The 15,898-nt window shown below is 50.9% G+C and overlaps 1 protein-coding gene across 1 annotated transcript in view; it reads right to left on the reverse strand.

The window, feature by feature from the left end:
- ACE (angiotensin I converting enzyme) overlaps nt 1–15,898 on the reverse strand; it is a 59,676-nt gene that overhangs the window by 19,880 nt on the left and 23,898 nt on the right. Inside the window, exons 3-8 of the mRNA XM_019548471.1 lie at nt 12,950–13,043; nt 12,012–12,155; nt 9,707–9,898; nt 7,828–7,925; nt 5,149–5,321; nt 4,309–4,532 (exon numbers count right to left, since the gene is read on the reverse strand). Coding sequence (XP_019404016.1) covers nt 4,309–4,532; nt 5,149–5,321; nt 7,828–7,925; nt 9,707–9,898; nt 12,012–12,155; nt 12,950–13,043 — 925 coding nt within the window. The remainder of the gene's footprint in view (nt 1–4,308; nt 4,533–5,148; nt 5,322–7,827; nt 7,926–9,706; nt 9,899–12,011; nt 12,156–12,949; nt 13,044–15,898) is intronic.

Consider the following 15,898-nt stretch of genomic DNA (forward strand, 5'->3'; position numbering starts at 1 on the left):
CCTGGAAGAGACATGCAGCTGTTCCTGCTATCATCAGATACATGGCAGGGTAGGGGCAGCATGGTGACCAGACTCTGCTTCCTGGTAGCCCCAGTGGTGGCTCCTTCTGGCTGCTACTGCTAGTGTCTCTGCCACTCCCAGACTTGGCCCTACTGCCTGGGCACCCTGGTCCATCTGCCCCACACCTACCACCAGGGGCACCGGATACAGTGGGTGGGAAAGGTCTCCATGGAAACCTGCTGAGACCCCTCCAGATAGGATGCACTCGGCTCGGTAGATGGGATGGGGCCATCGGTTGGTGAGAAGTGGCATCCAAAAGTAGGATGGGTGGGCCAGGGCAGGGGCCAGGATCACAGGGCAGTGACAGAGCAGGGCTGGGGCCCAGGGCAGAGCCACAATCCACTCCCTGCACACTCCTGCCCCTCAGGGAGTGGACTGGGGCTCTGCCCCATGATCCATCCCTGGCCCCTGCCCACCTGTCCCATTCCTAGATGCTGTTCCTTGCCCTCCCACAGCGCCATCCCATCCACTGGGTGTAGGGCTGACAGGTCTGGGTCAGTTAGTATTAATTAATCAACAGCTCACCCAAATTCCTAAAGTGTCTCTCCAGCCAAAATAATTGCCCACTCCTGTGTGGCAGGTGGTTCTATGGTGCTTCATGTCAAAAGGCCATATCCAGGTCCCACAAAGTTCAGCAGAATGAGCACAAAGTTAACAACTTAGAAAACACCAGGGATCCCTCACAGGTCACTAATCTGACAGCACTGTGGATGGTCACTGCCCTCCAGAAAGAGCCGAGTAAGCAGGGTAACATCTCCCCTTCTGGGGCATAACAACCATATGGGATATTTCCTTCCCACCCCCACTATGCAGCCATAGAGGACAACGTCCCAGAGGAGCCAGCCCAAGGCTGTAGTTGGTAGCAGCAGATGAAGAAACAGCCAAGAGACTCTGGCCATTCAGGAAAAACAGCCTACAGTTAGACAGGACCTCCTCAGCTTTGGGCTGAGCAGTCATGTGCTCCAACCCTCCCACTTCTCCCTTCACAGTCCCTTCACTCCAAGTCTACCCCTTTGCTCCTCTTCTCCCCTTCGCTGTTCCATCTCCCTTTCCTTTCCATTAAGTCTGGGGTGTCAAACATACGGTCTATGGGCTGGATCTGGTCCAGAAAGCTGTATGCTCTGGCCCATGGATCTCTGAACTAATCCCATGTGCCGCATGAGACACGCACTGGCATGCAGCACAGGAGGTCTGTCCAGGGCATGTGCTGCATATGGCACCTGCACAGGACTGGCTCTCTGTGCTGGCTCTAGGGCCAATCTGGATCAGGCTGTGCCAGTGCCAGTGCACAAGGCTGGACCTGTGGGGCACCACATGTAGTGTGCACCTCATGGTGGTGCAGTGAGTCCAGTCTGCAAACCATGTGCAGCAAGCACTGACCCCAGGGCTTGTGTGTGGGCTGGACTTGGCACTGCATGTGGCACAAGGCATGGACTCTGGATAGGTTCATCCTTCCTTCTCACTAGTGAAATGTTATCAGCATTGCTTCTGTTTACTGCATCTCACATTGGGGCAGAGAATGAAGAGACATGGGCAACTCCTGGGGTTACACACAGATAGCCTGAAGCCTGATCTGGACTGGTCCCAGAGACAGCAAGCAGGGCCAGTCTGGTGGGGTGCTGCACACAGTCTATGCTCCAGATCTCCTGTGCTGTGTGTACGTTACATGCACAGCAGGCCCTGGAGGGGACTGTCATGTACTGCATGTGGTTCACAGGCTGATCCTGGCACTGTGGGTGCTGCATGTGGGCCTGCAGACAGGCCCAGTGACCCTCAACTAGCTCATGGGGCCAAATGAGTTTGACATTAGGGCTGTGCGAAATGGCACCGTGCTGTTTCGACTTGCATTTTGATGTTTCAACAGAACAGCGTTTCGTTTTGAATTTTGTTTCAATTTGAAACTGCTGTTCTGTTTTGTTTCGTCAAAACAGTTTCACTGTTTCAACGCTGTTTTGACGTTTCGCCCACAGGCTATAATGGGGAAGCTTGAAACAGCCTATAACTTTGTCATTTCTGCACTGATTTGGATGAAAATTGCAGGAATGGTAGCCCCTTCTGAGGACATGAAGCATGCCAAGTGTCAAGGAGACAGGTTTAGGGGATTCAGGGAAAATTCACCTCAAAGTCTTGAAAGCAAAAAACTCATGTCACATGTATGTGTTAAGCCATAGTGGGGTCAAAACTACAGACATGCTAGCCCCTCCTAAGGCCATGAAGCCTGCCAGCCTTCAAGGAGATAGGTGCAGGGGTTCTGGGGCCCTGCACGTCTGGCTGCTGACAGGCAAAACTTGTGTCATGGGTGCTTGTGGGACTGTGTCTGTCTTGGGGCACAGGGGGGGTGAAAACTGCAGGCCGGCTAGGCCCTGCTGTGGCCACAAAGCCTGCCAGCTGTCAAGGAAACTGATACAGGGGGAGTCTGGGTTCTGGGGCCCTGCACCTCTAGGTGCTGACAGGCAAAACTCATGACATGGGTGGATGACACTGTGTGTGTGTTAAGGTGCAACCTCACTCAACTGACCCCAAGGCAGAAAGCAGGGCAGTTCAAACAATGCTGCCTTTTATGCAGTTTTTCCATCCCTCCTCCAGAGCACTGGGATTGGAAGGGACCTCAGGGAAGGATGACAGTCGCTGGCCAGCTACACAGTCAATAATAAGAGCACTCTTTCCCCTCTCTTCCCACTCCCTCTCCTTACTTTAGTTTCTGTTTTCCTGCAGGCAAGCCCAGCCTGAGCTTTGAAACTCAAAATATTTGAAAATTTCAAATTTTCATGTTGTTTCATGTTGTTTTGAGGCTGTTTTGAAGCTCTCTGTTTTGTTTCCATTTTGCTGTTTTGAGCTTGAAACAAGTTGAAACAGCATCGAAATAAAACTGCTGGTCAAATTTTGCACAGCTCTATTTGAGTTCCCTATACTAAGCCAATCCCATCCTAACTAACCCCCCTCCAAAAATAGCCATGGCTCTAATGTGCCATTTGCTGATTACCCAGTTCACTCTGCTTGTGTGTTCTCCTCCTGCCCTCCCCATCCCCACTGAAGCCATAGGTTTCTTGAGTGGGGAGGTGTGGGGAAGCAGGGCAGGGACCACCAGCGACTGTGTTTAAGCAGTTCCAACCTGATGGCATCAATCTATCATCACTCCCAGAATAAACACTTGTCATAGTCACTGGATCCTAGAAATGGTCCTCTCTTTGCAAAGAAGCCACAGCTCACAGTATCAGTTTGCAAATGCGTTTGGCTCAATCTACTCTGGTTTGGCTCCACATGTGAGCTGGTAAAACCCAGCTCTGGGATGGATCCTCTCCAACCTGGCAATCTCCCAGCAGGAATTAGTTCCTTCTGCTTGCCTTGTGCTGCAGAGGTATCCTGCCAAGCTCTGCTGAATGTGAATGGTGCCATCAAGCCCCACCCTGGGAGCTGGCATCTCCTTGGGGGTGGGATTAATTGGCTGCCAAGGACTTCCAGCCCCAAAAGAGCCTTTCACAAGGGAATTTTCTGTTCTCTTGCCAGCAAAGGGAAGGGAAGGGAGGAATCCCTATCCCCCTTCTCATCCCCAGTTTAACGGAACTCAGATAATCTTGCTGGGTGAGTGAAAATCCTGCCAATGTATAATGATCTCAGAGTGCAGAGAGGGTGGGATGGGACAGCCAGGAGTACGATGCCAGCTGGAACCCCTCCTCCCTGGAGCCTCAGATGCAACTAGGTGTCAGAGTCAGAGGTAGCAGCATAGCTTTCTCAAGCCAACTGAACCCCATTACCCCCATACACCATGAAGAAGGAGAGAGAGACCTGTGCAGGACAGGCTCAGGGTTCAGGGCGTTATCCTTAAATACAGGAAATCCAAGTGCCATTCCCTGCCATAGGGGTATAGGTTGTAGCTGTGATGGTCTAAGGACATAAGCAAACAAGGTTCTTTGGGTTTTAACTATTTGGGTTGGTTTAATAAAAGATCAGGTTTACTCAAAGAACCTTGTCTGCATATTCCCTGTCATAGACAACTAGGGTCACCTTGGGCACAGCACTTGGGCAGACGGTTTCCACAGGCATTCAGGCACCCAGTTCCCATTGAGACCTCAAAGCAAACCCAGTGAGGGTGCTTGCTCTGTAGAGCATCCTTTAGCCCAAAGGTCTCATCCCAAGCTGCAGTCACTTCTTCAGGCACTGTCCTCTCCTTCCCTCTAGTCCACAGAAGGAGCCCAGTTTCCTTTGTGCACTGTGTCTGTCACCTGTGGCTAGGGGTAGTCCTTGTACCTGTATCCTGGACGACCTGGTCAAGGAGCCCGATCTTCTTGAGGTGGCTGGGGGTGGAGACTGACAGGCCCATAACGTCGCCAATGGCCTCATGGAAGCCAGGGTTGGCTCCACTGCGGAAGGTGACAGGCTGGTCCTTGTACTGCAGATAGTACTCAACATGCCCCATTTCATGATGCACGGTGAAGAGCTGCTCCATGGTGACTGTGGTGCACTGCTTTATCCTGCATGGCAGGGGGTGGGGTGTGAGCTGGAGCAGAGTCCTGCCTACACATATCCCTTGCACTGGTGAGCACAGGGGCTGCCAGCTCTCCCTTGCTGGGATGCACTCAGCTCCTGAGGCTGCTTTCCCCCTCTGAGGGGGGAAGGGAGGCCTGAAAGAAGAGAGCCCCCTCTCCCCTGCCCCCCCCCAGTTTGATAGGAAGAAGAACAGCCATGTATTGCTGTCTAGCATCCCCTAGGTATTGGATAATCAAAGCAGCACCAAGGGATGGTGCACTGGGGAAATGTGCACAATGAGACCTCCTGTAAGTGCATGGAGTAGGGGAGGTGGGGAGGTGGCAAGGGCTTCTACATCTGAGGGGACGATTTCCTGACCAGCCTGGGGAGGCAGCTAACTTCTGTCTCATTGCTGTGTTAGGGTGATGGGGCACAACAGCACACACAGAAAATGGAAACCAGGGGGCACAGAGGGCTGTTTTTATGGATGTGTGCCAGTGCTGATATGGCTACTCTTACCTCCCCGTCTGCTTCTGCCAGGTCCTACTGGGGGGGGCGGGCCATGTGCATAGCACAAAGGGACCATCAGCACCCTGCTTCCACAGGCCATGTCCCACGCACCTGAAATCCTTGCGGTTGTAGAAGTCCCAGGCTGAGGCATGGCATACCACCTCCTGCCCATCCGTTGGCTTCTCCAGCATGGAGTGGGCCCAGAACTCCGGGGGCATCCCCAGAAGTCCCAGGGAAGTGAAGAACTCCTCCGAGACGTGGAACATGTGCGTGGCGTTCCAGTTCTGTGCAAGCAGAGACCACAGGAGGCTGCTGTTATGAGGGCTAACCAGAGGCTGCCCACCTTGGGCCAGTCACATAGCAAGTGCCCGTGTGGCAAGAGGCCACGTTCTGCCTTTGGAGAGAGTTGCTAGAGAGTAGGATTAGACTAGATATCAGGAGGCGCTACTTCACGGTCAGGGCGGCTAGGATCTGGAACCAACTTCCAAGGGAAGTGGTGCTGGCTCCTACCCTGGGGGTCTTTAAGGGGAGGCTGGATGTCTACCTGGCTGGGGTCATTTGAGCCCAGTTTTCTCTCCTGCCCAGGGCAGGGGGTCGGACTTGAAGATCTACTAGGTCCCTTCCAACCCTACTTCTATGAGTCATGGCCAGGTTAAGAATGGAGGCCTCCACTTATCCCACCTATATGGACTATGCAGGCAGCTCTTGATATTGACCTGGCTGCAGCTCTAGTGGCAGCTCCTCAGGGAGAACACCTTTGGTGAAGATGGTGCAGTACACAAAGGTAGGGCCATCCTGGGGGTGGTTGATCTCTCAGCTGGACATTAGCCATTCCCACTAGCCTGGCATCTTAGGTGCAGGTGCAAACCAGGCAGGACAGCAGAGAACTAGGCCAATGAGTGTTGACTGTTAGATCTGCTCCTCCTCTCCCCATGGTCACTGTGCTCAGAGGGCCCAGCCTGGGCTCTGTCATCACTCAGCAGGAAAGGGATCAGTAGGCTGCTTCTCTGTTGTTTCCCTCCTTCCTCAGCCATTCCCAGCTCTGCTCCTTGCACTAAGGACCAGACCTATAAGCTCTGTAGAAGAATCCTCTGCAACTACGAATGGCTGCACACTTGGCACCAGATCGTTTCTCTTGTTGCAGCCCAATTTGATTTGGAAGAAGCAGTGGCCAGGATTGTGTTGGTTCTATGTCCCAGCTCCTGGGAGCCTTGCAGTCTACTTATAAGGGAACCCTCATCTTCCCCTCTGTTTCTTTCATCCTTCTGGCCTGAATGGTCTGTGAATCTGTTTCCTTTTTTCATGTCCTCTTCTTCCTTCTCTTGCTTTATTCTGTTCTGTATCCCTGGTAGATGTGAGCCTATTTCCATGGGTTGCAGCAGAGTCACATCCTTACACCAGGGAGGAATCTGACTCTCTCTATTCTGTCTGCTCGCACCAAGCATTTTACTTCTCCTGGACCTTGGTCAAGTAATTAAAGTGGGACTTGAAGGCAGGTTCATCCTGACAATGTCTGCACTACCCTGTCCCTTCCCTGCATAAACTGGACTCTCCCAGGGCTCATCCAGACTTGGGGGCTGTTGCCACTCAGAATGGTTCTTGGAGAAGAAGTGACCACACAAATAATGGTCCTTGAAGCATCTGCTTCTCCTGGAGCTGGCTGTGTTACTGGCACGGAGCCCCTGGTCTATAAGGACTTTTATGCACCTAAATGCAGGCTCTACAGCCAGCCCTGCACTTCAGCAGAGTTAGAAGACCATTTCTATGACCTCAGCCCCTTCTCCTCCCCAGGCCAGCCCTCCCTACTTGTGTGGCTTTGGGAGTCAGGATACTGCTGTCTTTCAGCCACTTATGGCTTCCCCATTCTCAGCTTCTCCACTGCTCAAGGCACAGATTGGGTGTGTTTACACGAGATGCTAACTGCACAGTAGCCTAATAACACTGCACAGTAGCATGCCAGTCAAAACCTGTACTAATATGCTACGGCACAGTTAGTGTCACTAAAAGGCCACGTGCCAGCATTACTGCGCAGTAGCACCAGCCACTGCACACTGATTTAGTACTTGGTTATGCAAGTACTAAACTTAATGTGCAGTAATTATGGCACATTAATGAATGTGTAGACATACCCATTGAATCAAATTATTCTCAGCTGCACGCTACACTTCCTCCTTTGCCACTACCACTAAGCCAGTGATCCTGGGGTGCTTTGAGATCCTTTCAGGAGTGCTGTGGGGTGCCATGAAAAGTGAGCACTGTTAAGTGTGCAGACATGATTCACAAGATAAACCCAGAGTTTTCAAATAGGAATCAAGAGTGTTAAAACCATTCTGCCTGATTTGGTCTTTCTAAGTCCCTTGTTACAGAAGAACTGCTCTATAAAAACTAAGAGCTGGTATTCTCTGAGAGGTGCTTCAAGTCTGAAAAGGTTGAGAACCATTGCTCTAGCCCCTTGGTTTGACAATTCAGTGCCCTCCTCTGCAGCACTGCTTTGCCCATGCTATTTTATCCTGCAAGGTGGTAGGCAGATGCAGTTAGCACAAGGCACGAGCAATGAATTTAAACACCTCAGGCAACCTGCGGGCTGGGGAGCATCCCTGCTCATTGCTATGGGCAATACTGAGCAAGGCAGCCTATAGATGGCAGGGAGGCCTCTCATTGCCTGCCTGTTGATTTGCGTATCACTACTTTCAATCCTTAGAGCTGCTGCTATAGCTGCTGCCCAAGTCCTGTGTCAGGCTTGTGGGCAAGGTAATAAACAGAGACAACAAAGAGCACCCAGTTACTTACTTTCTGATTCATGGTGTTTGTGACGTCCAGGTTGGGCTTGTTTGGGTAGGGGACCATCATGTCATAGATGTTGTTCCACTGCTGAGCCCACATGTTGCCTGGAGAAAAAACAGCCACAACTCAGGGACTTGGGAAAGCAGGCAGGTGCTTGGCCTATTCATAAAACAGTGGATGTTTTCTGATGGAGGGGAGGGGCCCAAGAACATGCTTTGGGAAGTGCCCTGCAGGGCTGCTTAGAACCTCTAGCCCCATGTGAGCCCTCTGGGCACCACAAGGGAGACACTTGGCAGGAGGACCCACAGGTCTCCTCTGGGAGAAGGGATGGGTTTAGATCTTCTCTTTTCTTGATTATTTTAAGCAGTTGCTCTTTTTTGGGTTTTTTTGGCAGGGGGTGGAAACATTGGAATAGGAGTTTCTGCCCATGAGTCACTGTGTGTGCTAAAGCAAGGCACTTCCCCTCTCTGTATTCAGTGCCCATGTCTGTAGGGATGGAATAGTGACTGTCTGCCAGGAAAGCTGGGAGGCTAAAGTGAAAAGTGTGGCTTGTCTTTAGATGATCAGCACTGTGGAGGTGTGAAGTGTTAGTGCCAGCAGATGGGGAGGGGATTGCATACTTTCCATTAAGATTTACTCAGCAATGGAATTTCCCATCCTTGCCCTGCCCTTTGCAGAGATGCCTGTGAACTGATGTAGCCAGCATCAAGAGGGTCCAGAGGAGGGCCACTCGCATGATCTGGGGACAGCAGGGCAGACCCTATGAGGAGAGGCTACGGGACTTGAACCTGTTCAGCCTCCACAAGAGAAGGCTGAGAGGGGACCTGGTGGCTGTCTGTAAACTTACTTGGGGGACCAGCGGGGAATGGGAGAGACCCTGTTCCCCCCAAGCACCTCTGAGAGTAACAAGGAATAATGGCCATAAGTTGTTTGAGAGTATATTCAGGCTGGACATTAGAAGGCGCTACTTCACTGTCAGGGCGGCTAGGATCTGGAACCAACTTCCAAGGAAAGTGGTGCTGGCTCCTACCTTGGGGGTCTTTAAGAGGAGGCTTGATGATTACCTAGCTGGGGTTATATAAGCACAGTATTCTCTCCTGCCCAGGGCAGGGGGTCGGACTTGAAGATCTACTTAGGTCCCTTCCGACCCTACCAACTATGAAACTATGAATCTATGAACTCCAGGAGCTCCTGCAGGCACTGTGGCTCATTTTGCAATGGTGGGAAGTGCATAAGTCAGAGCACAGCTCCTCAACTCTGCTGTGCCCCCAGAAAGGACACAGTGGGTCTTTGGGTTTCATTGCATGCCCTATGGAGGAAGGGGAATTTCCCCAGGTGGAACAAGTGCAGAATATATGTGTGACCCCCCATTCCCATTGTCTCCTTCAAGTGGTGGATTTGACTTCTGCATCAAAGACCCCTTCCAGGGGTACAGCATTCTGTGCATATACAGAAGCAAGCTAAGCCCACTGGACCATATGAGCCATGATCTATGCTTGTGTTGAGGCTGCCTCTAGACCAGCCAGTTGTCAGTGAGCACCTGGTCATGCTGGCTGGGGAGTCAAAGACAGGTGGATGTAATGCTGAATGGTTCCCTCTCTTGCATGCCCTTAACTACAGAAGCTGGGAGAGACTTCACCACACCCACCCAATGAGCTGCTAGGCTTGGGTAGGCCTTTTACGCCTTTTTAAAGCAAATAGTCTGCAGTTGCCTGTCCCAATCCCCTTCTCCAACTTTCACAATCCCCTGTTCCTCACCTCATGGCAATCCCACAATTCCCCTCTCACAGCCAGAACTGAGTTGCATACTGGCACAGCTATTTCCTTTACATGCTGGAACAGAAGGGGGAGAGACCCTCCCCAAGGGGAAGGACACTTCACTTACCCAGCAAATGGGCAGGGATGGGTCCCTTGAGGTTGATGTACTTGGCACCATAGCGGTCATACAGCTTCCTCCTGACAAAAGCGTGCAGGTTCAGGTAGAGGGGCTCCAGCTGATGGTAGAGTTGTTCCAGATCATCCTCAAAAGTGGGTGAGTCATACCAGGAGCGCCAATAAGCACCAGTGTCTGCAAAATCTAGCCATAGAGAGCACAGAGCCAACAGCTGTGAGTCTTGTACCTGGGCTGCAGTTTGGAGGGCATCCTCCCCAGTTTTTCCACTGGGGGGCTTGGCTGCCCTCCAACAGGCTGCATAAAGGGTAGAAAGTACCTCCCCTCCCCCCAACTCCCAGCACCAGTTAACTCCCAGCTGGGGCCTATAACAGAGATCCCTAGCCCTGTTACAGAGAAGAGAAGGCCAGGTAAGAAAAAGTAGCGGGATACCTTTAAAACTAGAACATTTTCTGGGATGACTGTCTGCAGCAGTGACAATGCATAGAGGGTGCATGGGGGTGCATGTACACACCCTGACGGCTGTGCTTGTGACTTAGGCAATGGGCAGAAGGGGCAAGTGGAAACATCGGTGCCCTCCATGCAAGCACTGGCTGATTGCTGCGCCTGCTGCAGCCTTTTTTGGGAGCAACTGCAGTGATCAGCCAGCGCTTGCTCCCAGAAGCAGCTGCAGCCCCTCCCAGAAGTGGCTTAAGTGAGCACAGCAATCGGCAACAGCAAATGGCCATCATGGGATTAGTCCCTACCCTGGTCAGTGGGACTGGTTGCAGCGGGGGCACATGCCCCCCTGATTAAGGTAGCATCTGTTTACCGAGGCACCCCAGGGGAAGAAAAGAAACAATGGGCACAAACTAGTTGAAGATCACTTCAGATTGGACATAAGGAAAAACTTCTTTACAATTCGAATGCCAAGGATCTAGAACAGATTCCCCCCAGAGGTGATACAGTCACCCACCCTGGAAATCTTCAAAAATTGTCTTGATGCCCACCTTGCTGGGGTCATCTGACTCCAGCAGTCTTTCCTGCCCAAGTGCAGGGTGGGGCTGGCTCTTCCAGCCTGTAACATCTATGAATCTATGAAAAACTGAAGGCACCCACCTAAACAACATATTAACTATAGGCACTTATACATGTGCAATGAGACTGTTCTGATATGTTATAATTACAATTCATTGGAGCAGACTTGATTAATTGAGTCTGCTGGAGCATGGTAATTACTGTGTGCCAGCAGACTCCAGCTTTATGTGATCAGCATCCCCACACTGAAAAATGGCAGTGGGGTTACTTTAACTAAAGCTCGTTCAATGAGTTTTAGTTAAAGCACCCCCTACCACCATTTTTCAGCATGGGGAAGCTGATACACATGACGCTATGTGTGCTTTAATTAGAGTGGGTCTTGGAGCGCGCCCCCCCCCAGCACATATATAAATATCTTATAACATCAAGGTGTAGCAGAAGAGAAAGAGCCAGATCAAAGGACTGGGGTAGTGGATAGGTGCTCTTCTGCCACTAGGAGGTGCTATGATCACCCCTGGAACGCACCCTGCCACAGGGCTAGGGGAGGGATCTCCAGGTGGCCTACTCTAGGGCCAGTCTGGCCAGCAGTATACCATTCTCCAAGCTATAGTGATTGCAGGCATGGGCAAACTGGGGGAGGGGACAGTTGCACCCCACCTGGGCCTGGCTGATAGAAGAGCACTGCAGGAATGGTGGGCACCTAGGCACAAGCTTGAGAAGCCCTGTGGTTCCCTTTGTTGCACCTTACCAGGCCTTACACTGAGCAGAGCCATGCTAGACCTTGCTCCATGAGTCTGAGAGGGAGTTGTCACACCTCAAGGTACAACTTTGGGGGGGGTCTTAGGAGTTACCCAGGTGTAGGTGGGATCAGAGCCAGGTCTGGTTTCACACAGTTGAACTGGCAGAGCAAGAGGTCACTCACAGCAAGGCAGTGAAAGCCTGGCCATGGCGCAGTGGTGGATAAGCATCCCTGTGGTCCACCTGGGTCAGGGCCTGGTCTCTGAGATCCCCAGCGCCAGATGCAGAGTGACCGGCACTGGACTGTCTTCTTGGCTTTTCTGGGAGGAGTCCATTGGTTTCCAGTTTACAACAGAGGGAGAGCTGAACCTCTGCAATGCTACACTCTGTGCCAGGCTTTGTAATGACTGGGGTAATCTGAAGAGGAACTTTCCCTCTTGACACCCTCCCTTCCTCCCCTGCCTCTTCTTCCCCTTCCACACACACTCTCGTAGGCTGGGGCCGATTCATGACCTTCCTGCCTAAGCACTCTGAAGACACTCACTGTCCATCCTGTAGGCTTCATTACTCAGCTTCACAAACTCCTCATACTTGGACCTCAGGGGGTTGCCAGCAGAGTTGTGCCACCCTTCCCAGGCATACAGCAGCTTCTTGTAGCTGCGGGAATTGGCCATGATGTCAGATAACTCTGAGACACAAAGAAGAACAACAAGGCAGTTAGTGAGGTTGGCTTGAGCTGCCAGACAGGGCAGCTTCTCAGGACTACACAGACCCTGATGTCACAGAGAGGCTGGAACAGAGGGAGAGCTCCGCACCGAACCTCGGGCCTCAGGCAAGGTCTCTATGGCTCGTGGGCTCAGCAGAGCATGGCCCGAGCTCAGCCTCAAGCATGTCCCAACACCGCTGGAATGGATGTGGGGGGGGGTTGGTGTTTGCAAGCCAAATCAAGGAGTCTTGAGTCGGAGGGGGTACACATGTGCCAACATGAGTTGGAGGCTAGGTCAGAGGGGGTACACATGTGCCAACAGCACGCGTGTAGCCAATTGACTTACCTAGCCAATTAAGCAATATAGCAAGGAAAAAGGGGCGTTTCCCTTTGCCCTTAGGGATCATGAGGTCTGATTGTTGTAAAATGGGGTTAGATTTTCCACAGTCCCCCTGAAGTCCAGGTGGGGACCAAGTTCCCACTGCTGTGGTGGTAGAAGGACTGGGCCAGTGGAGTCCAGCCCAATACAGCTGAGATGGCAGATCCCATACATCACAGAGTGGGGCAAGCAGGCAGCAGTATTCTGCTTTTTCAGCTCCTCCAGAAGGAGACCCATCCTACAAAAGGTTGGTTGTCCTCGCTGCCTGTTGGCTGCAACAGAGGTTGAGGGTGATGAGCCCCTGACAACCGAGTGAGGAGTTTTGAATCTCAGAGGGTGACAGCATGTAAAACCAGGCCTAATGCTCCAAGCCAGCTGGGACAAGAAAGCACCATACCTGGTTCCAATGACCAGCAGTTGGACATCTGGTGTGGAGGACACACCTTGGCAGTGGAATAGATATTGTCCATCTCACTCAAAATGGTGTTGTACTGGGGGGAGGAGGGAAAAGCTGAGGTTAGGAGTCAAAGAATGGGGACAGACCATGTGGTCACCATCAACTTGGATTCACCAAAAGATCTAAGCAGAGCCAACCTACCAACAATGTCTTGTCTTTGTGAGCATGTGGTTTTGTGGGACAGGTTGGGTGTATATATGTAGATTGGGTGGGGGTATGTGTTGGGGGGGTATGTATAAATTTGTGTGTACATCTCTTGATGGGAGAACATTGCACCTGTGTGTAGTCTTATATGTAGAATTTTGTGTGTGTCTCTTTATTAGGAGGCTATTGTAAATGCAGGTTGGTGCAAGTCCGATTTTGCTTGTGTAGTTGTACCATCCAGATCCTTGTACCATCGAAGGAGCCAATTTAGGACAGTATCCTCATTCATTTTACATGCCCATATGGCACTTATACCACCACTCAACTGCCATTTTTGGCACCAAGCACAGTCTGTGGATGTGCAAGCATTCACACAGCTACTGAGAATGGGGGGATGGAAGAGGAGAAGGGCCTGCCCATGTTTTAGTCCAGTAACCTAGAGCAAGTTTGTTCAACTGGTAGGCCATAGGCCCCTGCAGCTGCCTCTCCTGCTGCCACATGCGGAGGGGGTGGAGTGCGGTGATTGTTGCTTCCTACCAGCACTGCCTATGCAGCAGGTAGAAGAGGGCCTGCACACCACACCGCCCATACAGTGCACTGGCTGGGGGCTGCATGCTGCCTGCATGGTGGTGATGGTGGGGGAATCCCAGGGGGCCATGTAGTGCCCATGTGGTGGTGGGATTCTGGTGCCCACCCCTGTAGCATGTGGCCCCCACCCATGCCAAAGCTGGACAGCCCTGGCCTAGAGATTGTCTGGCTGATTGCCCCAGTGGGAGACTCAGGCTCTGAGCACCAGAGTGGGGTTTATACCTGTAATTTTCCTGCTTCCCAGCACAGGGTACAGATTAGGCACTGTTCATCCCTCCTTTTAAATCTGATCTGCTGGCCAGCCAAAGTATGTAGGGTCAGGAGGAAGGGCACAATCTATAGTGTGTGTGTGGTTTACAGAGAGAGATTCCCTTTTGCAAGGGAGCAGGCCCTGGCTTCTAACTTTGTTCCCACTGGGGCAGAGCTTCTCCACTGCTGCTATTGATAATCCATTTCTTCCACTAACTATTAAATGCAAGGGGCAGAGTCTCAGCTTCAAAAGGAGTACTGGCTAATTCCCAGTCATGGCCTGGTAGTTAGAGCAATGTGCTGGGAAGTAGGAGATATAGGTTCAGATTCCCACTGACTGAGTACAGAACCTAAGTCTTCTGCTTCCAGGGCAAGTGACACAACTACTTAGCTACCAGGGCTGAAACACTAGAAGATCCTCCTACTCCTCCTCTAACACCCATTAGCCTTGGATTTCAGCCCAGCTACATTTTCAGGATTTGTGCTCCTACTCCTGTATAGAGCCACATACCTGCCCAGCCAGAGCACAGCCTACTGCACACTCCGTAGTGCAGTGAATAACATGCATGTCCACACTGCACATTGAGTAGGATCACAAAGTGCCAAAACCAGCAGCCACATGGCTAGGCGACTGCCACTTGGGTGCAGAAAGTGCCCTCAATGTTGCAGGGGTTGTTCTTAATGTGTGGGAAGCAGCGGTCTACTGGATTTTGTTAGGAGAGCAGAATCTGCCCTTGGCTCTACCACATGCCCACCAAGTGCCTCTGGGGAGTCCTTTTGATTCTTGTTTTCCATCTCTACCATATTTCATGGTGTATAAGTCTATGTGGTGTATAAGTCAACACCATATTTCGCACTTAAAAAGTTAGGATTTTCATAGATCCAGTGTATAAATCAACCCACATTTTATAATGATCCATTTGTAAAAAAAAAATCCATGTACGGTAAGTATTCTCTTATAGCGGGAAGAATTCAGAATGAACAATTGCCGCCATGATTGTTTCTGACAATGGTCTTTGTTTCCCAACAGTAATTAAGTTCATTTGGTTTTTGTTAAAATAGTGCCAAATCACAAGTTTAAAACAATAATGTATAATGATTAAAGAGAATCAATGCACTTTTACACAAAGGGAGATAAACAACAAACTTATCATAACAGGTGTGATTACGGTAACAAATTCATGTCATTAGTGCAACTGTACCTCATGCCTTATGCGTTCAAACTATCATCACTAACTTATTGCGTGATTAATTGTAACAAAACACAATTTGAATGTTGGTGGCCATTCCTTGCTTTGCTTTGGTAACTGTTTCAAAGATGAACGAACTTTGAAACACAATATTTTGTTATTTCAAAGTACTGATACAGTGTATAAGTCAAGGTGGAAATTTAAGGGTAAATATCTTGGCTTCAAATTTCAACTTATACACCATGAAATACAGTACTTCAATTGCTGGGTTTTTTTGCAGTAGGGACCGTCTTCCCTGGGAGTGTTTGCAGCACCAAATGTGATAGACTTCTGTCCTTGGCTTAACCCCTGGGCCCTCTTGTAATACTGAGCTGAGGAGGTGAAAATGCTTGAAGTGTAGGTTGTATGACAAGATGCAGACTAGGGCTGTGCAAAGCTTTGGGTGCTGATTCAATTCGGAGGAGAATCGGCCCGTTTTGGCAGCCGAATCTTGAAATCTGAATCTAATCAGGAGACCAGTAAAAAGGTCCTAATCAATTCGAAGCATCCAAATCGATTCAGAAAAGATTCAGAAATCTAGACAGTCCCCACTGGCTGCACCAGGGAGCTCGACCCGGACTCGGTGCCAGTAAGTAGGGGTGGGGGAAGGGTGGGCTGGAGGAGGGGGGAGGGGACCATGGGTGGACCCCCACCAGGCCCCATCCCCTGCCTGCTCCCC

The sequence above is a fragment of the Crocodylus porosus genome, unplaced genomic scaffold, assembly GCF_001723895.1.
Source record: "Crocodylus porosus isolate Cpor-Errol unplaced genomic scaffold, CroPor_comp1, whole genome shotgun sequence".
Lineage (NCBI taxonomy): Eukaryota > Metazoa > Chordata > Crocodylia > Crocodylidae > Crocodylus > Crocodylus porosus.